This window comes from Manis pentadactyla, chromosome 12 (genome assembly GCF_030020395.1).
Source record: "Manis pentadactyla isolate mManPen7 chromosome 12, mManPen7.hap1, whole genome shotgun sequence".
NCBI classification, from domain to species: domain Eukaryota; kingdom Metazoa; phylum Chordata; class Mammalia; order Pholidota; family Manidae; genus Manis; species Manis pentadactyla.
Window position 1 is genome coordinate 89236264 of NC_080030.1, and position 27686 is coordinate 89263949.

The following is a 27686-nucleotide window of genomic DNA, read 5'->3' on the forward strand; positions in this document are numbered from 1 at the left end:
ATTTCCTTATAAATAAATTACAGTGTTGCTCATTTTTTCAGACTTCTGAGCCACTTTTTAAAGTCTCCAAATAAAATAACTCGGCAACCCCCTACCTATTTGTGAGGGTTCCTGAGACGTCTTGCACATCCTGGTTACTGCATACTGCTCTAAGACACTCAAGGCTTCTCCGCGATTTCTTCAGGTTACCTCATTATCACAAATCCATGCTGTACCAGTTTTCTCCACTTTGTGTTGACCCAAAATATGGACATAGTACTCTCTTTGCTCCGAAGAGCAGGCTAGCATAAAGTTGTAGTGTTAAAACAAAGCTTCACTATGTATGCATAATTGGAGGGAGTTAAAATGAAAAAGAAAACTTGTAACTCAATGAGAGACATCGATGCTCCTAAAAAGCGTTGGCCAAACTCACATGGAGTCCCTTTTGGGGTTCCTTCTCAGCTCGCTCACTGTTAAGCACTGAAGAGCCCAGTGCAGTCCTTGGACGGTTGCTCTTTTCTATTGATGCTTAATCTCTCAGTGGTTTCATTTAGTTTCATTACTTTACATCAGGATACTGCTGACTCCTAAATTTGTATCTCCAGAATGGATGTCTCCCCTGAACTCCAGACTCCTAAGTACAAGTGCCTACTTGGCATCTCTAGCTGGGGTGGTTAACAGGCTTCTCAGATTTTACATGTCCAAAAATGAATTCCTGATCTTTCCCTTAAACATGAGTCAGTCACAATCACCCTCATCTCAAGGACCCTTCATCCTGCTATTGCTCAGGATGAACCTTGCCCAAACCCACAACCCATCCAATGGTAGATCCTGTTGTGTTATTTTAAAAAAGGCTTCCACTTCTTTACAACTTCCCAAGAACTATTCTGATTCAAATTACTGTCATTTCACCTGGTTGCTGCAAAAGCCTCCTAAATGAGCTTGCTGTCTCTACTTCTGTTCCACTTTTGTCTGTTCTCAACATTCTCAATACAGAAGCCAATGTGATGCTATTACAATATAAGCAAGATCATGTTGTTCACTGCTTCAAATCTTTCCATCACACTCAAAGCAAAAATGACAGTCATCACAATGACCTACAAGAGCCTCTGTGATCTGGTTTCCCACTACCTCTCTGACCCTGTCTCCCCTCCTCACCATGATGTAGCGACACTGTCTCCTTGCTATTCTTCCTACAAAACAGGCACGCTCCCACTCAACCCTTTGTGCTTGCTATTTCTCTGTATGTGGAACATGAGCCCCCAAATATCTGCATGGCCCAATTTCTTCACCTCCTCAGGTCTTTTCTTCAATGTCCCAGACTACACTATTTCAAACTGCAACCCTCCACACATACCACTCTATTTCCCCTCTCAATTTTTCTTTCTTCTGAGTACTTACACTACTTTCTAACATGTTAGAAATACTATTTTCTTATTTATTTTGTTTACTGTCTGTCTCTCAGTTTGAATGCAAGCTTATAAATGCAAATACATCCCTAGCTTCTAAAACTGCTTGGGCACATAGTGAGTGCTCAATATATATTTGTTAAATAAACTGAATAAAAATGCATAGTTCCTTCCCATCTCTGCCACCTTTCTCACTCAGTCCAAAAGCCATAAAATCCTTTTCTCCAACATCACCCCTCTGGAGAAAATACTCAGTTAAGAAAATAATTTCTCTCCCTAAAGAAAATACCCTTTCATTAAGCAGAACAGTTTGATTCCTTAACTATAACCCCTCTGCAGGCAAAAGGCCAATTAAGTCTTCCCCAAGGATAGCTGCCTTTCTCCAAAAATTAACTTGTATATCCTCTCCTCCCCGTTTCCTATTATGGAGGAGATTACAATTTTCCTAACAGTGTCTCTTTTCACTTGCCTCTTTTGTTTTCCTACATCAAGGATTAGCAAACTACAGCCTGACAGCCAGATCCTGCCGGTGTGCTTTATGTAAATAAGGTTTTTTGTAAAACAGCCATATCCATTACCTGGGGAAAAATAATACTTTAATATAATTTGACAGAAAAAAAATCATGAATATTAACAAAACAATAGTGAACTAAAAAAACTGTTTCCCACTGGACTTAATAATAACCATCTTCCAGAGGTCCAAAAGTCTCAGGTTAAAGATTTCTCCTCTGTGTACCCAGCGCTGTTGAAGAGATTACTGAATACAGTAATGCATATTCTTTGAATATGGAAGTATAGTGTACTAGCAAAACCTAATTCATCTGCTCATGCATTCATTGAGTCAGTCATTTTTATTCTAATGTTGACAATATCTGAAATTACAACTTCTGTATATATCATTATACAGTCTAAGAACTGTGGCAAATCAGACCTCTGTTTATAACTTCTATTATAAAATCTAATGAATTTTACTAAGTCAATAAATGATAATTAAAGTGCTTGCCTTCAACCATTTCTCAGAATCTTCTGGTATCTGAAACTATTGTACTTATAACACAATCATATAATGTCCCTTATAAATTTCAAAGTGTCTTTCTATCTAATTTCATTTTATCCCTCCAGTTAGGTGAGATGGCATTAAAAAGGCTTTAAAATACTTTATTTTTCCAGTCCACCATGACATTTTAAATAATAATGTTCAAAATGCTATGGATTTAAATGTGAAGAGTTAGCCTTGTTAATTTTCCACCTGTCCCTAAGAAATTAGTAAATTTTTAGGGCTTAGTATTAAAGCATTGATTCACAGAAACTTATACATATTCTAGAATTTTCAAGGAATTAAAAATAGAACTACTAAAAAAACCTTCTAAAACACCCAAGGACTTTTTAAAACCTTGCAAAAAAATAAGTGAACAGCATCACTAAATGGGTTAGTTTTCCAAACTGTATTAAGATCTCCATTACCCAGTTTAGTGCCTAATACACGGTTGAAACTCATAACTATATTCTGAATGAACACTCCAAAAGTCAAACAAAATGCTGAGTCTTCAAAGCCATATTTGTTTCAAGGAGAAAAGCACAATACAGCAAGGAACTGTAAGTAGAATTCTAAACATTCAATCTTTAAAAACAGCCACTTAAATTTACTTTCTTTAAGGAAGAGAGTTCATTCCATATTTTTCTTTTGGAGAAACAACACACAACACAAACCAAAACTCAAGTTGACTAAACTGTTTATGTATGCTTTTGAAATATAGTTACATGCATTCAGTAAAATGTAGTTGCAACTGAACAATCACAAATATCTGTACTCGTTTTCACACCCAAAAGGACTATAACCTGTCAATACTCCAGCAAAAATAAGAAGTCCCTTGTTCGTTATGAAAAACTGATGAACAATGCCTTCTTTATAGATGCACAGTTAACTATGTAGAAAATGAAAAAAGGGGGGAGGGGTAAAATTCTACTAACATGTATTAACTCTAAATATGAAAGCAAATCAGATCTTACTGCTGTTTCTCCACACTAACCATAACTATTTTCTAAGTGATATAAATAAAAAGGTTATCAGTCTTATCTATTTGCCCAAAGGGGATTATGGATTATCTCTTTAAAAAAAAACAATTAACGAATGATATATGTTCTAATAAAATTTGGGGAACAGATATAAAATGAAAGGCTATGAAACCCAATCACTTTTAATCATTATTAAGTTTGTGTTAGTCTTTATTAAAACAAAAAAAATCATAATTTCAGACATAGAATTACATGATATGTACAAGACTATACAAAAGTAAAAGAAATAAGTACATATATACTACACTAGCAAAGCAGAAATTACAGCTGGTTATTCTATCCCAAATCCAAATGTTTACATCCAGGATGTCACAGAGGTAACTTCCTTTTGTACCTGAAGTAAAAATAAATCTATTTGATAGCAGACAATGAAATAAGGCTCATTTGTGAAGTGCCTAATAGTTCCAGTGTATTAATTCTAAGCTAAGACATAGACATACACACACACACACACACACACTCAAAAGATATTAGCCAGTACATAAAACAGGTAATATTTATGTTTTAGAGATAAGAAAAATGCAAGGTATAGTGGTAGACCTTGCAAAGTTTTCAACAGAAAACTGAAGGCTTACTGATATTATAAAATATCCATCATGGCTACCATGTTTTAATATACATTTAATATTACTATAACTTGAAAGCTTAAAGTTAATAGGTAAAATATCAAAATTTGGTTTCCGCTATGCTACAAAACTGACATTTCATTGCTATACTATAACCTTAAAGTTATTTCATCTGACCAAAGGGATTAGTCAAAAATAAACAGCAAAAAACTGATTTAAATCTTTGCTCAAAACTCAAAAATCTCAAGATTCAATATAATAATAATATTACCATCCTCTAATTCCAATTCACTTTGGGCCCTTGGGTTCATATAAACTCAACTGCTTCAAAAATATTCAAATCGGACTGACACAGCATTCAGTGTTACAGATGACAACCTGAAGAGTTTGGCACATTCTAGTGCTAGGACTTAAAGTCACACCTTCCTCTGAAAAGGCTCTATAGGGCATATAATGTCCCTATCTGACTGTAATCAGGAACGGATGAAGTCAAAGCAGAGGCTATTTAGTTCCTATCCCCCAAAATCCATTCTATGCTTGAGTATGCTAAATAAAGAAAATAAAAAGAACCATTTGTTAAGGTTGTTCATTTTTAAAAGGATCACAGTAACAAGGGTTTCCTTAATTTTTGTGTCCCTAATAAATAAATTAAGATAATAAATTAAAATAAATGTGAACACACCATTAAAAACAGAATAAAATGGCTGTTTTTCAGTTGGTTACCTTATTGAGCTCTGGAAATAGTTCTTGTATCACAATGTCCAATAAAACATAAGTCAGCTAAAGCACCAAAAAAAGAAACAAATATTTTAAGTCATTAGACCAAAAAAACCATAAAAATTTGATAAAGAGAATTCAACACTGAGGTTAACCTCTAAATGGGAAGGAAATAAAACTGACAATTTAAAACAAGCACAAAAGTAGCTTCACTAGTATCAATAATGTTCTACTTTTAAGATGAGTGTTAGATACACACAAGTTCATATGTGGACATTTTATTATGCCTCATAATTTTATGTTAAATATTTTTTATGTAATAAAAATATTAAAGAAACAAGCAGGATATAAAATTGTAACTATATCAAGCTCTCAACATATAGACTACATAATGTTAACTGTAGTTATTTTATGCAATCTGAATAATGGAATTCTCAATTTAAAAAATCTTTATTTCATGAATTTTCTGTATATTACAAAATTTCTACAATGAGTATATTTATTTTAAGTAAAAACTTATAAAGAAAAGAGGTAATCATCAAAAAAGAAACACAAATAAAACTTGTCTTATCTCAATGCTTCAACTGCATTAAGGCAATTCAGTACAGTATTACTACACAGTTAAAAATATGCCAGACACCCCACTGTCTCACTCACCAAACCTGGTCAATACTAGTAAACCTGTTTAATAAATTTTACCTGCTTCTCACTACACTGATGGACAGTGACTGTAGTGGGATGTGTGTGTGTGGGAACTCGATAATATGAGTGAATGCAGTAACCACATTGTTTTTCATGTGAAACCTTCATAAGAGTGTATATCAATAATATCTTAATAAAAAAAATTTTTTACCTGCTTGTTGAGAATTGGCTGCTGTAAGCCATCAAATAGAAGTCTGATGCTTTCATACCTGGCTTCTTCACCAATACACTTGACTATCAGATCTAAACAAGAAAATCACATGTGCAACAATTTTATATTATAAAAGACTCATCATTAACTGGATCATAAAGCAAAATCTCCACCCGGTTTCCCAGATATTATGCAAAAACTGCAAATTAATATTTTTCTATTCCAGTGTTTCTGCTAGAGTCTCCTAGGGAAAAAAAGGGTGCTATGGTCAAGTTGAGAAATGCAATATCCTGTGTCCTCCTTCTGGAGAGTCACAGTGCACAAAGCATATGCAAGCTCTGAGGGATGTTGCAGTGAAGAAATCTGCTTACACTCTTAAGTGATAAAAGATAGTCAGAAAATAACACTTACTGTGGTATCCCACTGGAGTAAGACAAATCCTAAAATTATGTATGTACATTTACACATACACATACAGAAATACATAGAAAAATCCTGTGAGGATTAACACCAAACTAGAGCACATGGCTATTTCTGCACAGTAGGGAGAGAATGGCTTCTACCTTTTACTCTATATATCTTCATGTCTAAATAGCTTAATTATTTTTAAAAAGCTTAATTTTTAACATAGACTTTCCTCAGTTAATATGTCCACTTTAATTTATTTCTGTACTTTTCTTTGGGGGGGGGCATCTCTCATATTTATTGATCAAATGGTTTGTTAACAACAATAAAATTCTGTATAGGGGACTCAACGCACAATCATTAATCCACCCCTAGCCTAATTCTCGTCACTCTCCAATCTTCTGAAGCATAACGAACAAGTTCTTACATAGTGAACAAATTCTTACATAGGGAATAAGTTCTTACATGGTGAACAGTACAAGGGCAGTCATCACAGAAACTTTCGGTTTTGATCACGCATTATGAACTATAAACAATCAAGTCGAATATGAATATTTGATTTTTATACTTGATTTATATGTGAATCCCACATTTCTCCCTTATTATTATTATTATTTTCAATAAAATGCTGAAGTGGTAGGTAGATGCAAGATAAAGGTAGAAAACATAGTTTAGTGTTGTAAGAGAGCACATGTAGATGATCAGGTGTGTGCCTGTAGACTAAGTGTTAATCCAAGCTAGACAAGGGCAATAAAACATCCACGGATGCAGAAGACTTCTCTCAAAACGGGGGGTGAGGTTCTAAGCCTCACCTCTGTTGATCCCCAATTTCTCACCTGATGGGCCCCCTGCAACTGTGCCTGTCTTAGGTTGTTCTTCCCTTGAGGAATCTTACCCGTCTCTGGCTAACCAGTCATCTTCCGGGGCCATACAGGGAAATGTAAAGTTGGTAAGTGAGAGAGAAGCCTTATTGTTTGAAAAGGTTAGCTTTTTACTTCTTTGCAGATTTATGCCCTGTGGCTTCTATGCCCAGCATTTGTCTTGAGGTATCTTTACCACTTGGAAGAATTATGATACTTGGTAAATTCGATATGAGGCACGAATTCTATTTAAGGGTTGTAATTAGGAAAGAAGAAGAAAAGCTATAGAAGTAGCAGACGGAAGAAAACATGGGAAGATTGATTATTTCTTTGACATATCTTCTTGTAGAGTAACTTAAGCATGTATAGGTTTTAAACTACTAATTAAATTGCACAGACACATTAACATAATAGGAGTATAGTTACATAACCAAAGCATACCTGTAATTACCAGCCATCTCCAGTGAAACCAAGAAAACCAGTTAGGCACCCTAGGCATTTGTGAAAATTTATCTATGATATGATGGATGTCCAACTGAACTTGAACAGTCTGAGAGAAATCAGACAAATTAAAACAACCCATCCTGGGGACTGTTCACATCCCATATGTTCTTTTAACAGTAGATAGTCTGTAGTTGTAAGATTTTGGAGCGCTACAACTTGCACTTCTCCTAATTCTTGGTTGAGTTCCAACAGTATAGATCCAGTCAAATTTGTTGTTTTACTGTATGCACAGGCCAGCTTAGATATCTTCTTCTTCATTCCCATGGCAAGTCCAGGAACCGGTGGGATGAATGCAGCTACAACTGTAGCAGCGCCTGGATCTTTGTTGAAGTTTTTTGATGATCATCTTCTGGTATGACGCTTCCAGAGAGTGCTGATGTTGGAAGCTTTTCTTCATATCGTATCTTAGTTCATTTTCTGGGTAGCCAAATTAGGCTTTGATCCTCTGTATAAACACAAACAGACCCTTTGCCCACACATTGATATGCCCTTATACCATTGTGTAGAACTCATTGAAGGTCAACACACAGGAACTGCTTTTTTTTTTTTTTCTTAAGAGAAAGGAATATTATCAGAAAAATGTACCTCCATAGCCGATCATCTGACACCCTTTAAGTGACCAAAATTAAGGATATTAAAAGCATGCATTAATCGTTGATTTACAGTTAGTTTTATCCTATCACGGAGTAATCCCCCTTTTCTTTTTTTTTTTTTTTATCATTACTCTACACTTACATGAAGAATATTATGTTTACTAGGCTCTCCCCTATACCAGGTGCCCCCTATAAACCCCTTTACAGTCACTGTCCATCAGCATAGCAAAATATTGTAGAATCACTACTTGTCTTCTCTGTGTTGTACAACCCTACCCTTTCTCCCACCCCCCCATTATGCATGCTAATCTTAATATCCCCCTTCTACTTCCCCACCTTATCCCTCCCTACCCACCCATCCTCCCCAGTCCCTTTCCCTTTGGTACCTGTTAGTCCATTCTTGGGTTCTGTGATTCCGCTGCTGTTTTGTTCCTTCAGTTTTTCCTTTGTTCTTACACTCCACAGATGAGTGAAATCATTTGGTATTTCTCTTTCTCCGCTTGGCTTATTTCACTGAGCATAATACCCTCCAGCTCCATCCATGTTGTTGCAAATGGTAGGATTTGCCCTCTTCTTATGGCTGAGTAATATTCCATTGTGTATATGTACCACATCTTCTTAATCCATTCATCTACCAATGGACATTTAGGTTGCTTCCAATTCTTGGATATTGTAAATAGTGCTGCGATAAACATAGGGATGCATTTGTCTTTTTCAAACTTGATTGCTGCGTTCTTAGGGTAAATTACTAGGAGTGGAATTCCTGGGTCAAATGGTAAGTCTGTTTTGAGCATTTTGATGTACCTCCATACTGCTTTCCACAATGGTTGAACTAATTTACATTCCCACCAGCAGTGTAGGAGGGTTCCCTTTCTCCACAGCCTCGCCAACATTTGTTGTTGTTTGTCTTTTGGATGGCAGCCATCCTTACTGGGGTGAGGTGATACCTCATTGTAGTTTTAATTTGCATTTCTCTGATAATTAGCGATGTGGAGCATCTTTTCATGTGTCTGTTGGCCAACTGTATTTCCTTTTTGGAGAACTGTCTGTTCAGTTCCTCTGCCCATTTTTTAACTGGATTATTTGTTTTTTCTTTGTTGAGGCGTGTGAGCTCTTTATATATTTTGGACGTCAAGCCTTTATCAGATCTGTCATTTACAAATATATTCTCCCATACTGTAGGGTTCCTTTTTGTTCTATTGATGGTGTCTTTTGCTGTACAGAAGCTTTTCAGCTTAATATAGTCCCACTTGTTCATTTTTGCTGTTGTTTTCCTTGCCCGGGGAGATATGTTCAAGAAGAGATCACTCATGTTTATGTCTAAGAGGTTTCTGTCTATGTTTTCTTCCAAGAGTTTAATGGTTTCATGACTTACATTCAGGTCTTCGATCCATTTTGAATTTACTTTTGTGTATGGGGTTAGACAATGGTCCAGTTTCATTCTCCTACATGTAGCTGTCCAATTTTGCCAGCTCCATCTGTTGAAGAGACTGTCATTTCGCCATTGTATGTCCACGGCTCCTTTATCAAATATTAATCAACCATATATGTTTGGGTTAATGTCTGGAGTCTCTAGTCTGTTCCACTGATCAGTGGCTCTGTTCTTGTGCCAGTACCAAATTGTCTTGATTACTATGGCTTTATAGTAGAGCTTGAAGTTGGGAAGTGAGATACCCCCTACTTTACTCTTCTTTCTCAGGATTGCTTTGGCTATTCGAGGTCTTTGGTGTTCCCATATGAATTTTTGAATTATTTGTTCCAGTTCATTGAAGAATGTTGCTGGTAGTTTCATAGGGATTGCATCAAATCTGTATATTGCTTTGGGCAGGATGGCCATTTTGAGGATATTAATTCTTCCTAGCCACGAGCATGGGACGAGTTTCCATTTGTTAGTGTCCCCTTTAATTTCTCTTAAGAGTGACTTGTAGTTTTCAGAGTACAGGTCTTTCACTTCTTTGGTTAGGTTTATTCCTAGGTATTTTATTCTTTTTGATGCAATTGTGAATGGAGTTGTTTTCCTGATTTCTCTTTCTGTTGGTTCATTGTTAGTATATAGGAAAGCCACAGATTTCTGTGTGTTGATTTTGTATCCTGCAACTTTGCTGAATTCAGATATCAGTTCTAGTAGTTTTGGGGTGGAGTCTTTAGGGATTTTTATGTACAATATAATGTCATCTGCAAATAGTGACAGTTTAACTTCTTCTTTACCAATCTGGATTCCTTGTATTTCTTTGTTTTGTCTGATTGCCGTGGCTAGGACCTCCAGTACTATGTTAAATAACACTGGAGAGAGTGGGCATCCCTGTCTAGTTCCCGATCTCAGAGGAAAAACTTTCAGCTTCTCGCTGTTCAGTATAATGTTGGCTGTGGGTTTATGATATATGACCTTTATTATGCTGAGGTACTTGCCCTCTATTCCCATTTTGCTAAGAGTTTTTATCATGAATGGATGTTGAATTTTGTCAAATGCTTTTTCAGCATCTATGGAGATGATCATGTGGTCTGTTTTTGTCTTTCTTTTTGTTGATGTGGTGGATGATGTTGATGGGTTTTCGAATGTTGTACCATCCTTGTGTCCCTGGGATGAATCCCACTTGGTCATGGTGTACGATCCTTTTGATGTATTTTTGAATCGGTTTGCTAATATGTTGTTGAGTATTTTTGCATCTACGTTCATCAGGGATATTGGTCTGTAGTTTTCTTTTTTGGTGGGGTCTTTGCCTGGTTTTGGTATTAGGGTGATGTTGGCTTCATAGAATGAGTTTGGGAGTATTCCCTCCTCTTCTATTTTTTGGAAAACTTTAAGGAGAATGGGTATTATGTCTTCCCTGTATGTCTGATAAAATGCTGAGGTAAATCCATCTGGCCCGGGGATTTTGTTCTTTGGTAGTTTTTTGATTACCGCTTCAATTTCGTTGCTGGTAATTTGTCTGTTTAGATTCTCTGGTTCTTTCTGGGTCAGTCTTGGAAGGTTGTATTTTTCTAGGAAGTTGTCCATTTCTCCTAGGTTTCCCAGCTTGTTAGCATATAGGTTTTCATAGTACTCTCTAATAATTCTTTGTATTTCTGTGGGGTCCGTCGTGATTTTTCCTTCCTCGTTTCTGATTCTGTTGATTTGTGTTGACTCTCTTTTCCTCTTAATAAGTCTGGCTAGAGGCTTATCTACTTTGTTTATTTTCTCGAAGAACCAGCTCTTGGTTTCATTGATTTTTGGTATTGTTTTATTCTTCTCAATTTTATTTATTTCTTCTCTGATCTTTATTAAGTCCCTCCTTCTGCTGACCTTAGGCCTCATTTGTTCTTCTTTTTTCAATTTCGATAATTGTGACATTAGACCATTCATTTGGGATTGTTCTTCCTTCTTTAAATATGCCTGGATTGCTACATACTTTCCTCTTAAGACTGCTTTTGCTGTGTCCCACAGTAGTTGGGGCTTTGTGTTGTTGTTTGTTTCCATATATTGCTGGATCTCCATTTTGATTTGGTCATTGATCCATTGATTATTTAGGAGTGTGTTGTTAAGCTTCCATGTGTTTGTGAGCCTCTTTGCTTTCTTTGTACAGTTTATTTCTAGTTTTATGCCTTTGTGGTCTGAAAAGTTGGTTGGTAGGATTTCAATCTTTTGGAATTTTCTGAGGCTCTTTTCGTGGCCTAGTATGTGGTCTCTTCTGGAGAATGTTCCATGTGCACTTGAGAAGAATGTGTATCCTGTTGCTTTTGGATGTAGAGTTCTGTAGATGTCTATTAGGTCCATCTGTTCTAGTGTGTTGTTCAGTGCCTCTGTGCCCTTACTTATTTTCTGTCTGGTGGATCTGTCCTTTGGAGTGAGTGGTGTGTTGAAGTCTCCCAGAATGAATGCATTGCATTCTATTTTCTCCTTTAGTTCTATTAGTATTTGTTTCAGATATGTTGGTGCTCCTTTATTGGGTGCATATATATTTAGAATGGTTATATCCTCTTGTTGGACTGAGCCCTTTATCATTATGCAATGTCCTTCTTTATGTTTTGTTACTTTCTTTATTTTGAAGTCTGTTTTGTCTGATACTAGTATTGCAACACCTGCTTTATTCTCTCTATTGTTTGCATGAAATATCTTTTTCCATCCCTTGACTTTAAGTCTGTGCATGTCTTTGGGTTTGACGTGAGTCTCTTGTAAGCAGCATATGGATGGATCTTGCTTTTTTTTTTTTTTTTTTTTAATAATTATTTTTTTATTGAAGGGTAGTTGACGCACAGTATTACATTACATTAGTTTCAAGTGTACAACACAGTGGTAGAACATTTATATACATAATTCGAGGTTCCAGCTATCACCCTACCAAGCTGTTACATTATCTTGACTATATTCCTTATGCTATACATGGATCTTGCTTTTTTATCCATTCTATTACTCTGTGTCTTTTGATTGGTGCATTCAGACCATTTACATTTAGGGTGATTATTGAAAGGTATGTACTTATTGCCATTGCAGGCTTTAAGTTTGTGGTTACCAAAGGTTCAGGGTTAGCTTCTTTACTATTTTACTGTCTAACTTAACTCGCTTGTTGAGCTATTATAAACACAGTCTGATGATTCTTTATTTCTCTCCCTTCTTATTCCTCCTCCTCCCTTCTTCATATGTTGGGTGTTTTGTTCTGTGCTCTTTTTAGGAGTGCTCCCATCTAGAGCAGTCCCTGTAAGATGCCCTGTAGAGGTTGTTTGTGGGAGGCAAATTCCCTCAACTTTTGCTTGTTTGGGAATTGTTTAATCCCTCCTTCATATTTAAATGATAATCGTGCTGGACACAGTAGCCTTGGTTCAAGGCCCTTCTGTTTCATTGCATTAAGTATATCATGTCATTCTCTTCTGGCCTGTAGGGTGTCTGTTGAGAAGTCTGATGATAACCTGATGGGTTTTCCTTTGTAGGTGACCTTTTTTTCCTCTCTGGCTGCCTTTAATACTTTGTCCTTGTCGTTGATCATTGCTGCCATTTTAATCATATGTGTCTTGGTGTTGCCCACCTTGGATCCCTTGTCATGGGAGTTCTATGTACCTCTGTGGTCTGAGAGGCCATTTCCTCCCCTAGTTTGGGGACGTTTTCAGCAATTATTTCTTCAAAGACACTTTCTATCCCTTTTTCTCTCTTCTTCTTCTGTTACCCCTATAATGTGGATATTTTTCCATTTTGATTGGTCACTCAGCTCTCTTAGAATTCTTTCATTCCTGGAGATCCTTTTATCTCTCTCTGCATCAGCTTCTCTGTGTTCCTGTTCTCTGTTTTCTAGTCCATTAATGGTCTCTTGCATCTCGTCCATTCTGTTTTGAAGTCCTTCCAGAGCTTGTTTTATTTCTGTAATCTCCTTCCTTAGTTCTTGCATATTTCTCTGCAAGTCCATCAGCATGGTTATGACTTTTGTTTTGAATTCTTTTTCAGGAAGACTGGTTAAATCTATCTCCCCAGGTTCCTTCTCTGGGGAAGATGTTGCAGATGTTGAAGCTATCTGGGTTAGTCTTGTCTGGATCAAATTTTTTTGCCTTTTCATGTTGATAGGTGCTATTGACTGTCAGCTGGGAGAGCCAAACTTTCCACTTGCTACTGGCCTTTCTTTACTGGGACAACTGCGACCCCTAGTGGCTTGTGTTGGGCAATTGCGTGTAGACTGGGTCTTTGTGTCTTGCCCGGCCGGTATGGAGAAAGCTCTCTTGCTGAGGGTGTGGCCAGCCTCAGGCTGCTTCTCTGCTATGGCCGCGCCCCGGAGGGGTAATGGACGGGGGGCTGTTTGGCTGTTTACCTCCGTGAGGGGTCTCAGAGCTGTTGCCCAGGGGGTTAGTGCGCCCAGGTTTCCCTGGAATTTCCAGCTGCTGGACTGTGACCTGGGTTGTTTCCTTCCAGCTGTTGCGTCCATGTCCCTTTAAGACTTTCAAAAAGCACTCGCTTTTTTTTGTCACAGGGGCATCAGCTTCGGGACCCGCTCAGAGGTCTTGCTGCCCTGTTTCCCTAGTTTCCAGCACCCCACGCGTGCACTGTGTCTGCGCTTTGGTGCGGATGGCTGGGGCTGGGTGTTTAGCAGTCCTGGGCTTACTCTCCCTCCCTGCTCCGACTCCTCTCCTCCCACTGGGAGCTGGGGTGAGGGACGCTCGGGTCCCGCCAGGCCAAGGCTTGTATCTTACCCCTTTCACCAGGCGCTGGGCTCTCGCACGTGTGGATGTAGTCTGGCTGTTGTCCTGTGTCTTCTGGTCTCTCTTTTAGGATTAGTTGTATTTGTTGTATTTTCAAAAATGTATATGTTTTTGGGAGATTCCCACTGTCCTACTCACGCCGCCAACTTCTCAAATACCTGTATTTCTGTACTTTTTGCATAATTATTATTAACCACTTCTCAGAACAATCCTTTTGGGAAATGTTTAAACACCAATTTTGGGTCAAAAAACTCTGATTCATGTATGACTGCACAGCTGTCATATAACACTGCTGTTACCAAAAAGAGTCAATCCTTATTAAAAATATCTGCTGAATGTTTTCCCCCAAGAGGAAAATAAAATTATTCTTAAGTAAACAAGGTGCTCATATATTTGTCCTTTCTCCTCAGTTATAATGAAACTCATAATGCTGTTCATGGAAAATTCTCACTTTATATGTTTGCCTCTATGAGGTAAATCTAACCCTAACAGGCAAAGAGCAAAATCAATTTACAGTAAGCGTAGCAGATCCTTCATATTTTCAAGACATGTGGCACAACATGGATCTTTGTCAATCTTTTAATTCACCAATCCTACGTAGAATTTCCCAATTAACATGTGTGAAGCAAAATGGACAAAAGTAAATGATTCTTTCAGATCCTTCAAGGGTCACTAAAGAAATGAGGAGTTGAGGAATACAGAAAAATATGCCAATCTTACTCACTAGCTAAATTACTCCTTCCCAAATGGAAGTTGTGAAATAGATATGATTCAAATTCATGCCTCAGCAAAATAACAAATTATTGCATTCACTGGCTTTCCACATCGTCCCTGAGTATCAAAACAAAGCCTGCTAAAACCATGAATGCTAAGGGTCACTGTATTACAAAACAGGCAAATTATCTCATCATTTAACTACAGAAGACTACACCAGAAAAGCTTCTGTCCACTTTTACATTCACACCATGGATTTAATTTAACTATCTTCATACAGAGCAGCAGGACTATTCTGAGACTATTTTTCAATGATAAGAATTTTCTAAAGGACAGTCCTAAGCCCTCTTCAATTCTTACTATTTTCTCCCTGGGCATTATTATCCACTCACACATGACTTCCATTTCTCTATCTGGACAATCATTCCTCCAATTCCAAACCTGGAGATCACACTGCATACTTGACATTTCCTCCTGAATAATGGGTAGGCACTTTGACTCTGATATTTTCTTGGATTTCCCATGTCAGTAAGAGGAGACTACTTCTCATTTACTTAGTGACCCAAGCCTACCTCCTTTACAGGAGAGGTGACCATCCTCCTCCGAGATACTCTGTAACTTCAACATGCCCTTATTATCACATGCATGTTTTTCTGCCTGTTTTCCTGCTACAGGAGACTGAGCTACCCAATAAACTTTTTATATCTTTTTTTAAATCCGCATAGTGCCTGGCACATAGAAAATGTTCAATAAATTTAGAATGAAAAAATGAATTCTGATCTTTTAGTAATACACACTAGTGCAGCTCTTACAGTGTAAGTGGGCCAACACGACTCCAACTGTCCCATAAACATATCACTTTGATGATCATTCTGACTATAAGTAATTGTTGAAAGAATCTGGCTATTGTGTGAGAATAGTCCTGTCTTAAATTTCTTAGTACTAATGTCATAAAAAGCAAATTTTATTTAACTAATGTGTTTTTTTAATTGGTCCTTATAACTATTTCTAAAATGAAAACCCAGAGTAGATACTAGCCTTAATAATTACTATACATTGTGACCTCATAGGAGTGCTAATTAAACTATTTCTTAATATTACACCTGGGATGTAATTCATCATTTCTTCAAAAGTCCGTTTAGCTCGTTTTTGCTTGTCTTGGAGAGAGCGAGGTTCAGTGTTTTCACAGAATACAGCATCTAAAAAGACAAAAATATCTGCTGGAATTTTCACTTACTATATACACAGAGTTATTTCCTCATAGTAGAAATATTAATAAACCAAAGAAAAAGAAGACTTCTTACTCTTTTAGATACAATTAAAATCTTTAAGAGTATACAGAACATGAACAAACACATGGAAAAATACGAACCTCTGAGAAGTGTTATGAGTGAGACCAAACGGTGCTCCTGAAATAGCTGTTCTAGCTTACAATGAAGATAGTAATCCGTATACATTTCCAGGGTGTTTTTAAAGAGAATTCGTGTTCCCATTAAGAGATGATGAAGCCAGTCAGGAACTTGGAAAACCACCCGTCCTAAGAGGTAAGATCATATGAAATTCTTAGTTGTTAAAATAAATAGATATTTTGAACATTTTCCAACGTAAAAAAAAAGTCAGTATTTTATTTGTAAACACTAGTGACTTTAACATGTTCAAGACCAGTTATGTTGAAATCTAATGTAAGTAAAATTTTCAATTTTAAAAAGTTACTAAAGTTCAATAATCAGGAGCATTAATTTCCATCACAGAAGAAATAATATGTCGATGAAAAATAGGTTTTTAGCAGTAACCACATAGATCTTACCTACGTACATCAGGTAATCATAGACACCTTCTACAGTCATCATCTCCATAAAATAATTCTGATTTTGCTTTCTTTCTGTATTCTCAGCACGGTTTGCATTATTCTTAAATAGATCACTGAAAAGCTAAAGTCACAGCTGAATTAATAAACACATACATAATTTACTACACCTGCTCATAACAATCACTAAGACTACAATGACACAAAGAAAAGGTTTGTAAACTTTTTCCCATCAAAACAGATCATCAGATAGGTTAAGATCTGCCTCCAAAATTCCACACATATGCCCAAAATCAAATAAAAAAATGAATGGTCCACCCAAAATATATAAAAGTCTAGATTCATTTTAGACACTATAGATAATTCATTATCCATACGGAACCCCTTTTTTTATGCCAAGAGGAACAAATGAATATATAACCTTTGACAAGATTAATCAAGAAAGAAAAAGACAAGAAAAAGCAGACACAATGTCAGGAATAAAAGGAGACATAACTACAGATGTCAGTGAAAAGAAGAAAGGATATTATTAACAACTTCAGGCCAAAAAACTTTCAAATTTAGATAAAATAGAAAATTCATTGAAAAATATAACCTATCAAAAACTGACTCACAAAATAATAAACCTGAAGAATATTACAATCACTAAAGAAATAAACTTTGTTGTTAAAAAGAAATATTCCCACAAATAAAACTTGAAGCCTAGATGACTTTTCCAACAAGTTCTGTCAATTATTTAAAGAACTAATAATTCCAATTTTAACTTGCTATACATAACTCAGTAAATAGGAAAAGCTTAACATAACCTTGATACCAAAACCTGATTAGGATGGAATGAGAATTAACATTAAATCGCAATATCTACTCATAAACATGATGTAAACTTCCTTAACCTCATAAAGGGTATCTATGAAAAAAGCTACACTATGTCATTTAATGGTGAAACACTGAAATCTTTCCCCTTGTATCTTACTAGGTCCTTACCATGAATGAAACAAAACTGCCATCATTTGAAGATTAAGTGTGTAATTCCAAAAGAATAGACATATTATTAAAATTAATATAACTCTAGCAAGATTACTGAATTTAAAAAATCAATACACAAAAATCATCTGTACTTCTGTTTACCAATAATAAAGTAATGAAATGAGAAAAATAAATACTTTCTATACTAAAAAACAATTAAGGTTTTTGAAGGGGGAGAAACCTGTCCTTTGAGCTCACATAGCTCCCCATGCTGGGCACTAATCTGTCACTTAACTGAGCTTCTTGCAGACAGGGAATATATCTTTACTTTCCCAGTGCCTAACACTCAACAGTAGTCACACAACAAAATATTTCTTTAATGAACAGATGAAATATTTTATAAATCATTAAAAGTAAGTAACACTATGAAACATACATGCATTATGGCAATTAGTTCCTTGAGTATAAGTTGCCAATTTACAACCTAAGAAAACCATTTTTGAAGATTCCCCCAAATACAGGAGTGGTAAAAGTTTGCAAACACCAAATTTAAAGAAACATTTACTCCATTAAAGCAAAGAACCAAGCAACTACATACAATACAGTCCTTACACTGTATGACTAACTTCCATTCAAAGGAAATAACAAGTTCTATCCCTTTCATTGACACAGTATCCTCCCTACAGTGGAAAAGTCATCTCAAGTAAGACAACTTAAAAAATGGCTCTTTAAGGCAATGTGCAGTACCTTCTTGTTGTTTTCTGAAGTGGGGCTGAGAATGGTCAGTTCTGGTTTACTTGGTTTAGGCTTTGGAGATTCACAAGAATTAAAGAAATTCATGATGAAAGTTTCCAAATGCTGACCTTTCTGTGGTGACAGAGATCACAGTATGAAAATTGAAAATCAGTATTACAGCTTTCAATACATTATAAACCATTAAAATTCACTGATATGCTTATAACTACCATGTTATAGAATAATATAAATCAGTTATTCACCTCTTTCATTAGTTTCCCAGGAACAGATTTTATAATTTTCCCTGTAATTAAAAGTAAAATATTAATTTTACGAAGGCATAACACACCTCATTACTGCTCATATGAATACTTCACTAGGTAATTTTAAATACTAAACAGCCAAGTAAAAAGTAAAATCGTAAAAAATATTTATAAATGACCATGTCATACTTAACAGAAATTTGCAATAAACATGGTATTCTTTTTTTTTTAATTTTTATTTTTTATTAAGGTATCATTGATATATACTCTAATGAAGGTTTCACAAAAAAAACGATGTGGTTACTACATTGACCCTTATTATTGAGTCTCTCCACATACTCCATTGCAGTCACTGTCCAGTGTAGTCAGATGCCACAGAGCCCCTACTTGTCTTCTCTGTGTTACACTGTCTTCCTGTGATCCCACACACACCATGCGTTCTAATCATGATACCCCACATAAACATGGTATTCTTAAACATTTACAGATACAATATTTGGGATTTACTTTTAAATAATCCAGTGGGGTGGGAGGTGGGGGAAAGGACTGAACAAGCCAAGAGTTGATAACTGTTGAAACAGAGTAAGGAATTAATTATACAAATTTCTCTACTTGTATGTATTCTTCAAATTTTCCATAAGAAATACTCTGGAAAGATTTTAAGCAAGGGTAATAAATATATAAAGATATCTAAAAGTACGCAAAAGTCAGTCAAAAGAAGGTTCCTCAAAAAACTCAAAATAGAAATACCATTTGACCCAGGAATTCCACTCCCAGGAATTTACCCTAAGAATGCAGCAGCCCAGTTTGAAAAAGACAGATGCACCCCTATGTTTATCGCAGCACTATTCACAATAGCCAAGACATGGAAGCAACCTAAGTGTCCATCAGTAGATGAATGGATAAAGAAGATGTGGTACATATACACAATGGAATATTATTCAGCCATAAGAAGAAAACAAATCCTACCATCTGCAACAACATGGATGGAGCTAGAGGACATTATGCTCAGTGAAATAAGCCAGGCAGAGAAAGACAAGTACCAAGTGATTTCACTCACCTGTGGAGTATAAGAACAAAGAAGAAATGGAAGGAGCAAAACAGCAGAAGACTCACAGAACCCAAGAATGGATTAACAATTACCAAAGGGAAAGGGACTGGGGAGGAGGGGTGGGAAGGGAGGGATGGGGGGCGGGGCGGGGAAGAAAGGGGGCCTTGTGATTAGCATGTATAGTGTGGGGGGGGCACAGGGAGGGTTGTACAACACAGAGAAGACAAGTAGTGATTCTACAACAACTTACTACGCTGATGGACAGTGGCTGTAATGGGGTATGTGGGGGGAACTTGGTGATGGGGGGAGTCTAGTAAACATAATGTTCCTGATGTAATTGTAGATTAATGATACCAAAAAAAAAAAAAAAGTCAGTCAAAAGAAAAAAGTTTTAATAATTGCTACAAAATTTAAATTGGCTATCTGAATAGTTTATGTTCTAAATTTAGATTTAGTATATTCTAATCTTGTCTGCCAAAATTTCTTCTTGATCTTATTTCCAGGTTCCCTTATTATAAAATATCAAACATCTTGAGATTTTTCTCAAGCATTCAGAAATGACTTGAAAAATTACTCAAAATTGATAAATACAACTTAAATTTCTTCCAGTTCAATTGAGAAAAAAAGATGTATGGCAGTAGTTGAATACATAAAAATGAAAAATAAAAATAGAGATTGTCTCATGACATGCAAACTATCCACCCTCCCACCAGGCTATTTTATTTCTCTTTTGGCAACCCCATAAACTTCTCTTCCCTCCTTAGAATTTCCCAAGTTCCTTAAATAACAGCACTTCATTCTGTGCTTTCTGTCTTCTACATGCTCTTCCTTAACCAAATTATTTGCTCCATCTGGTTTCACATACTCTCTAATCTCTACTCCATGCCCGTCTCCTGTCTTATAAAACTTCTCCAACTGGATTCTATAAACTCAACAAGTTCAGAACTGCTCTTATTTAAACTCCCTATCTCAGCAAGTACCAGCATTCACACAGTTGTGTAAAAGAAACCTGGATCATCTTTGATTATTTCTTCTCTTTCAGTCAAATCTAGGCAGTAAGCAGGTTTACCCAATTCTATCTCCTCAACACCATATATAACCAAATGTAAAATATCCTCACATTTTTCCTTGATAAGAAGATGACACACACACACACACACACCAAATTATATTAATTCAACTAAATGTATTAATTTAGATAGATCCAGATGCAAGCCAAATGCCCACTTGTAATATTTATTTAGTTAGTTTTATATATATGTAAGAATACATATATATAAAACATATTCAGAAATACTGCTTTTCTTCCATTTGTCTCTTTAACAATTTTATTCAAACTTTTCCAGCTTATATTAGCTTGGTCTGTATTGAACTTGATTCAGTAAGTGTTCATTTTACGAATCTACCACAATTTACCCATTGATCCTATTGCTGATGAATATTTGTCTTAGGTCCAGTTTTGGCTATTATAAACAATGCTGCTATGAACATTCTGAAATATGAATACAAGATTCTCTAGAGTATATTATCTCAGAGAGGAACTTCTGGGTTATTCAGTTCTTTACCAAACTATTTTTCTAAATGGTTTTCCAATTTATTTTCCTACTAACAGTGTAAAAGAAGTCCTTTAGAGTTTGACAATGGCTTCACTATACAAACTATTTTTCTAAATTAATCTGAAAATACTGATTCTTTTCTTTGAAGTTTGTCCTCTATGTAATTCTTAAAATTGACTTACCAAGATTTACATCTGGTAGTATCTTATCAAGGAACTGTGTTTCTCCACCATTGGGAGAGAGAAAATCTGCCAGAAGTTGACTATTACTCAGTTCTGGGTGCTGCAGAAGTTTCTTGAATGAACAAGAAAAACAGTTTAAAAACCTAGAACTGTGATCATAACTATATTAAAATGATTTTTCAAACCAATAAAACAAATTTAAATCCTCAAAAGCTATTTTATGTCAGAATAATAACAAAAGTACATTTATAAGAAAAGAATAGTACTGCGTAGCAGGTAAGACCTCAGCCTCTACAGTCAGACATGAATAGATTTGAATTCTGGCTCTTCCATATGATAGTCAAGGTGTCCCTAGAAAAGTCCCTAAATTGCCTAAGAATCAGTTTCCTCATGTGTAAAATGAAGACAATACTACCTGTTTTATACTGTTGTTATATTTAGCACAGTACCTGTCACATGCAAGGAAGATTAAGCATTAGCTAATACTATTTCTCAGTTTGTCAACTATAAAACAAATAATACATCATACAATTTTTTTTGATAATTAAAAGAAGTTGGCATAAAAGGTTTTGCAGAAAACTATACGTTGAAATGTGAAATAACCTGGAAAATCTGCTGTCTGCTCTTGCAACACTTATTTTCTTACAAGATAAACTGACTTTTTAAAGCCAGAATTAACCCAGTCTTACCTAATATTCAGTTTTGTAACTAGAAACGGTTAAATAACTTTATGAGCAGAAATATACATAAATGAAATACCAGTACTGCAACCTTTAACTCCATATTATCAGAAAATATTTCTTCTAGAATGAGGTACTCTAATTCTCAGAAAGAGTTCTTAGTGGTTCCAATAACGGGTTAATGGTTTCACCAAAAGACACAGATTAACACTAGTATACGTTATGTTCAAATTTCCTCCCAACAGTTAATAGTTACTTCACATTTCAATTTTCAAGCCACCAAAAAATTATGTGAAAAATATTTTCTGGGTTGAAGTACTCAAAAATTCAAACACAGGAAATAAAATGTTAATATACCTTTACACTGATGAATACTTTTAAATTAAAAAGTACTTATTTTTGGCTAGGTGACCTCCAAATGTGCAATTAACTCTTAATAAATTCCATGCCCATAAATAAGACTTTTTTGTAGAAAACAAAAGTGTCCACTCTTTGGTCTTATGTACTTGATTAAAGAAAGATGGTCATTAACTTTAGAGAAGGCTCAAACAAATAACTTCTAAACTAATTGTACCAACACTGGAAATAATATACCAGTTATATCATTAATATAACACAATATGTACACACACACAATCAAAAAAGGAAATTCAATTCCAAGTGGTGAATGGTAGAAAGTAGGAGATTCCAAGAAACTGTTAAAACACCTACAAACTGCAAAAAGAAAAAGAACTGAAGAATAAAATGGAGATAAGATTCCAAAGTTCAGAAAGTAATACACACAAAATCAAACAAAAAACAAGACAAAAATAACAAAACTACCCAGTATTCTATAATATATTTAAGTCTTTCACACTAAAAGATTTTCTTTCTTTCTTTAACGTCCTACACCAAAAATTTAAACTAAGCACAACACAAGACTTTTTTCTTCTAAGAAAATATCTGGTATTTCATTGGTTATCATTTTAAAAAATATATTTGTATATATGTATGTATGTATGTATGTATGTATGTATGTATGTATGTACATACTCTTGACAATAATTCATTTCCACATGGAAAAAAAGATTTTTAATAAAAGAATTTTAGAAATCCACATTGACAGGTATTTGTAAAGCGAAGCATATATACAAGAGAAAAAGAGACAAATCAGAAAATGCTATGATTAGCAATGTTTTAAATTAAGTTGGTGCTATACCTGTAGATATTCCTGAAACTCTTCTCTCTTTGACTTCAAGAATTCATAATTTTTGGGACCAATGATCCTCTTGGAAGGAAGCTGGGCATCAGGAAATGTGCCTGAAATTAATATATATGTAAATTATTACTATGTTCTTCTACTATTTTAAAAACCTAATTTATAATTTACTACAGCAAACTCAGATTCAAAATGCTGCTTGTAGAGATGTGGCATTATCCCTTAAATAATTTTGGCAAAATCAGAGAGCTTCAAGTCAAAAGCCTACACCAAACAACCTGAATCTACTGATACCCAAAAATATCACTCTTCACTGACACAGAGAAGCTTCAAAAAATTACCATGTGATTGTATTTTGAAATTGGTGGGATTCTATCAGACAAAATCTTACTAAAGAAATACCTACTTTCTTATTGGAAAAAAGGTAGCATTTTGCCAATGCTATATAAGCTTAACAATTAAATTTTGAAACCATGGATACGCTTTCTCAGACAGCGTTGCCTTTTGGAAATTTTCATACCAAAAGGGAAAAACATTGTTGGGAATCCAACAAACTTTAGTTGACACATGTTATTAAGTATGGAGATAAACCATCTTCTTTCAACTCTAAACAGTAAGGAAAATTGTCAGAAAAAGAGTAAGACAAGGATGGCACAGCACCAGATTGGCAGAGAAAAAGAGGAAACTATTTAAAGACAAGTACAAACTGAAAATCTAGGCAGAAAGTATAGACCTTGTATTTTTTATCTTCCTATAATCTCTGTCTCATGAGCTTTGCTCTCATAGCAGAGTAAAGAAAGTTCCCTGCTCCTCTCAATCGGAACCAACCTGAATTTAGATCAGGACCACTCCATAGAGTTGTTCTAAAATAAAGTTTCAGAATACACAAATCGTTTTCACTAACCAACATACAAAATGACTGCAGATACTTCATAGCTATGTCCCTCATATTACCTAAAATAGAAAAAAGAGACTTGAGAGGTGACAGGAAGAACCAAAATGGAAAAGTGCTCTCGTTTTCTGATTGATCTACCCTCAAACGAAATAGTCAAATACAAGTTTTGTGTCTCTATCTAAAATCTGAGAGCTAATTCAAAATGCTATGATGAACAGCAAATATGTTTACAAGGAACAACAGAGCAACTCTGAAATGCCTGCTTTAAATTCACCACATCAAAACCAACAAAAATTAAATTGGAAAGAGAATCTTTTCTAAAATATAATTAAAGAATAGCTACCTTTTAGATTTTAATATTATTTAAAAAGCAATGAATGTACACTGTAAAACTGTGAAAGTATAAATAAGCAGAATAAGATTTTTAAAAGTACGTATGTGCATTCCCATTATCAATAGCAGTGAACACAAGTGTTGCTGTTACATTTCCTTGGTACAAAATGATTTAAAATCAAAGAGTCTGGTTCAACAGCTTTCCAGAAGGCTAGTGCTGAAATGTAATGTTTTAAAGAAAAAGAACAACATACCATGAAACTCTGTTAGTTTTGATTCAAGTACATAGAACTCAAGATATCTTCTATAGACAGACCAATGTTCAGGCTCATGCCCAACTGTAAATTGAAAGAATACACTGAGTAATAAATAATTTTACAAACTACTATTAAAAGGACACAGTATTTAAAACATTAAGTATACAAAGCTGGAAATTCTTCCAGTCTTAATAATTCATTATTTCTTGGAATCACATTAATAACATATTTTATCCAGTATTTTAATTTTAAATTACTTAGAAGAGATTAAAATTCACCTATTTATAGTTACTTCAGTAATACATACATTTTTCTACAACAAAATCATAGAGCTGAAACATCAAAATTATGCAATTTTAATTATCTTTAAACTGTTACAAAAATAATGTACTTCATAAAAATGTCTTTTTTGACTCTTTCAAACATTTACCCATTGTCTTGATCTATGTACATGCTACACATATAAAATCAGTGAGTACTTAAATGTTAACTTTTTTTCACTCATAGGCCATGGCTTCCTCAGAACACATTACATTGTCAGTAAAGTCTGTAGCACTGCAGACAAAAATTATTCTTAGAATGTAAGTTTCAAGATTTTTTATTTTACTTTTATGGCTAAATTATTAGGCCAAACTTTTTAAAATAAAGCACAAAAATTAAAGATAGCTGGCCAAAAGGCAAAAACAAAAGTATAGTCCCAAAATATTTAAAAGTATATCACACATAAATCTTCCAAAAGGAGATAAAAGTTACTACAGGCTTATATCAATTTATTCATATTGTTAGGGCTTTGTATCCAAATAGTCAAAAGTTTTAAATAATCTCCTGAGAAATAAGATAGTGTGGAAATAGCCAGATTTTAAATATTAGGCACAGGAAGGACCTGAACCTAGAGGTTAACTCGAGTCTTTCTTTCAATCCTTTCTAGCACTTTAAATGACAATCAGTAGGAAAAACAGACAAAAGATGCAAACAAAACTATTTCTGAAACTGTAATCAGACTATAATTTCAACCATGGTTTGTCTATAAACCTTTTAGAATATGACACAGAACAGCAACTAGCAAGAGTGAATGGAAACCACAGCAAAATCAAGTAGTTCTAACTCAGAATGGGACAGAGCAAGACCCTGTCTTTCCAAAGATTTGAACTTAACTACAATAGGAAAAATCATAGCTAACTACTCCAAGCATCTTTCCCTCTCCATTCCCATGTTTTATGTTCTTGGAATAGGAACAGCATCTGAGAAAAGTCAAAAACCTAATACCTTGTAAAAAATGAACAGATTAGCAGTGACCTTCACACTTGTCACTTAGTCACTCCGCTCTCAAAAACATTTCCTAACACTCCCCCTTTTGTTCCATCTTTCCTCACAGATCCATCCCTCTTCCTAAGCTCAACCTTATTTTTCTGCTTAATCCCCAAAAGGTGTACAACTTTGATGAGCTTTTGTTAGGGGGGCGTTGTTTATTTTCCTCAGTTCTTGTCCCTTCCACAACAAATAATTGAAGGGCAGAGACACAGTAGTGAAGCAGAGTAAAAGTTTTATTTAAAATTACACACTTAGAGAGAAAATGCAGGAGTCTTAGGGAGGGACCCTGAAAGGTTGAAAAGTTTTATTTAAAATTGTTGGGAGGAATTTGGTTTGGAGATGCAGGGAACTCAGAGGTAGAAGGTGAGGAAGGAATTCATTAAAGTCAGAACAGTGATAAAGGAAGTTCACTGAACTGCCTCTCAGCATGGGGCATGTCCCCTGCTAACTCCTCATGCCAGTGTTACCTGGCGTACAGTGTCCTCTTGGATCTATACAGCATGGAAACTGAGTCCCTACCACCCCGAGGTTTGGGGGAGCCACAGAGCACTAGATGGAGTGAGAATAGCAAAGTAACAAAGACACCACTGGAAAGCACACAGACAAAACATTGTAAATTGAGCAGTGATAAGTTTATTTAAGGCAAAAAGGTGCACACTCAGAGAAAGGGGACTATAGGGGAAACCTCAGAGAAGAGGTACACTCAAAGGTTAAAGTTTTATTTAGAGAGAGAATGTGTGGGTGACATCAGAGAGGTGGTGCCTTGAAAGGTTGAGAAAAAGTGTGGACGTCCTCAGAGAAGAGGTGCATTGAAAGATTGGGGCTTCTCCCTTTAAGGATTTTTTCAGGAATGTGACAAAGGGCTATGGGGTATAGACTTGTTAAGTGGTCCCAAGATGTTTATCTTTGATGAGAGACATTAGGTTCTCTTCTTTTCTATTATAAGTCCTCCAGGTAATACTGCAAAATTAAATTAACATAAGAAATTTACTGATCTGGTTCCTCCCCAGGATCCCTCTGGGAACATATCAATCATGACTGCCTGCCCTGCCCTCAAAGTGGGCTGGGTTATTGTCTGTTTGAAAAGAATATGTCAAGAATCTTAATTCTTAACTTCCTAGGTTTTAAAATGCAATCTTAGCTTAAAGATGGAATCTTTCTTGTTTTTACTATGCTGTTTATATCTGGGCTTGTTTAGAAAATTAATCATGTGCTTGTTTCCTGCCCAGGTTGCAAATTACTTGATTAGGCGCTAGAGGAGAAACAATCTTCTTGATAAAGATTTCAAAATAAAAATTATAAACATGCACACAGAGCTACAGAAAAATATTCAAGATCTCTGGGAGGACTTCAAGAAAGAGCCAACACCACACTTAATAGTGAAAAGCTGAAAGCTTTTCCTTTAAGACTGGGAACAAGACAAGGATGCCCACTCTCCCCAGTTTTATTCAACATAGTTCAGGAGGTCCTACCCACAGCAGTTAGACAACACAAAGAAATAACAGGCATCCAGATTGGTAAGGAAAAGTTAAACTGTTACTGTTTGCAGATGACATGATACCATACATAAAAAACCCTAAAGAATCTGCCCCAAAACTACTACAACTAATAACTGAA

At 35.4% G+C, this 27686-nt stretch overlaps 1 protein-coding gene across 13 annotated transcripts in view; it reads right to left on the reverse strand.

Moving 5' to 3' along the window:
* Window positions 1–2224: 2224 nt before the first annotated feature.
* SNX14 (sorting nexin 14) overlaps window positions 2225–27686 on the reverse strand; it is a 107817-nt gene continuing 82355 nt past the window's right edge. For 7 of the 13 annotated variants that reach the window (XM_036899199.2, XM_036899197.2, XM_036899193.2 and 4 more), the window contains 11 exons: window positions 24756–24839; window positions 23274–23374; window positions 21396–21507; window positions 18607–18647; window positions 18356–18475; window positions 16643–16766; window positions 16208–16372; window positions 15939–16034; window positions 5601–5692; window positions 4754–4810; window positions 2225–3798 (listed from right to left, as the gene is read on the reverse strand). In XM_036899199.2, the coding sequence (XP_036755094.1) occupies window positions 3760–3798; window positions 4754–4810; window positions 5601–5692; window positions 15939–16034; window positions 16208–16372; window positions 16643–16766; window positions 18356–18475; window positions 18607–18647; window positions 21396–21507; window positions 23274–23374; window positions 24756–24839 (1031 nt within the window). In that variant the 3' untranslated portion in view covers window positions 2225–3759. Of the gene's footprint in view, window positions 3799–4753; window positions 4811–5600; window positions 5693–15938; window positions 16035–16207; window positions 16373–16642; window positions 16767–18355; window positions 18476–18606; window positions 18648–21395; window positions 21508–23273; window positions 23375–24101; window positions 24228–24755; window positions 24840–27686 lie in introns of all 13 variants that reach the window. The other 6 variants (XM_036899188.2, XM_036899189.2, XM_036899195.2 and 3 more) reach the window with 1 other exon arrangement.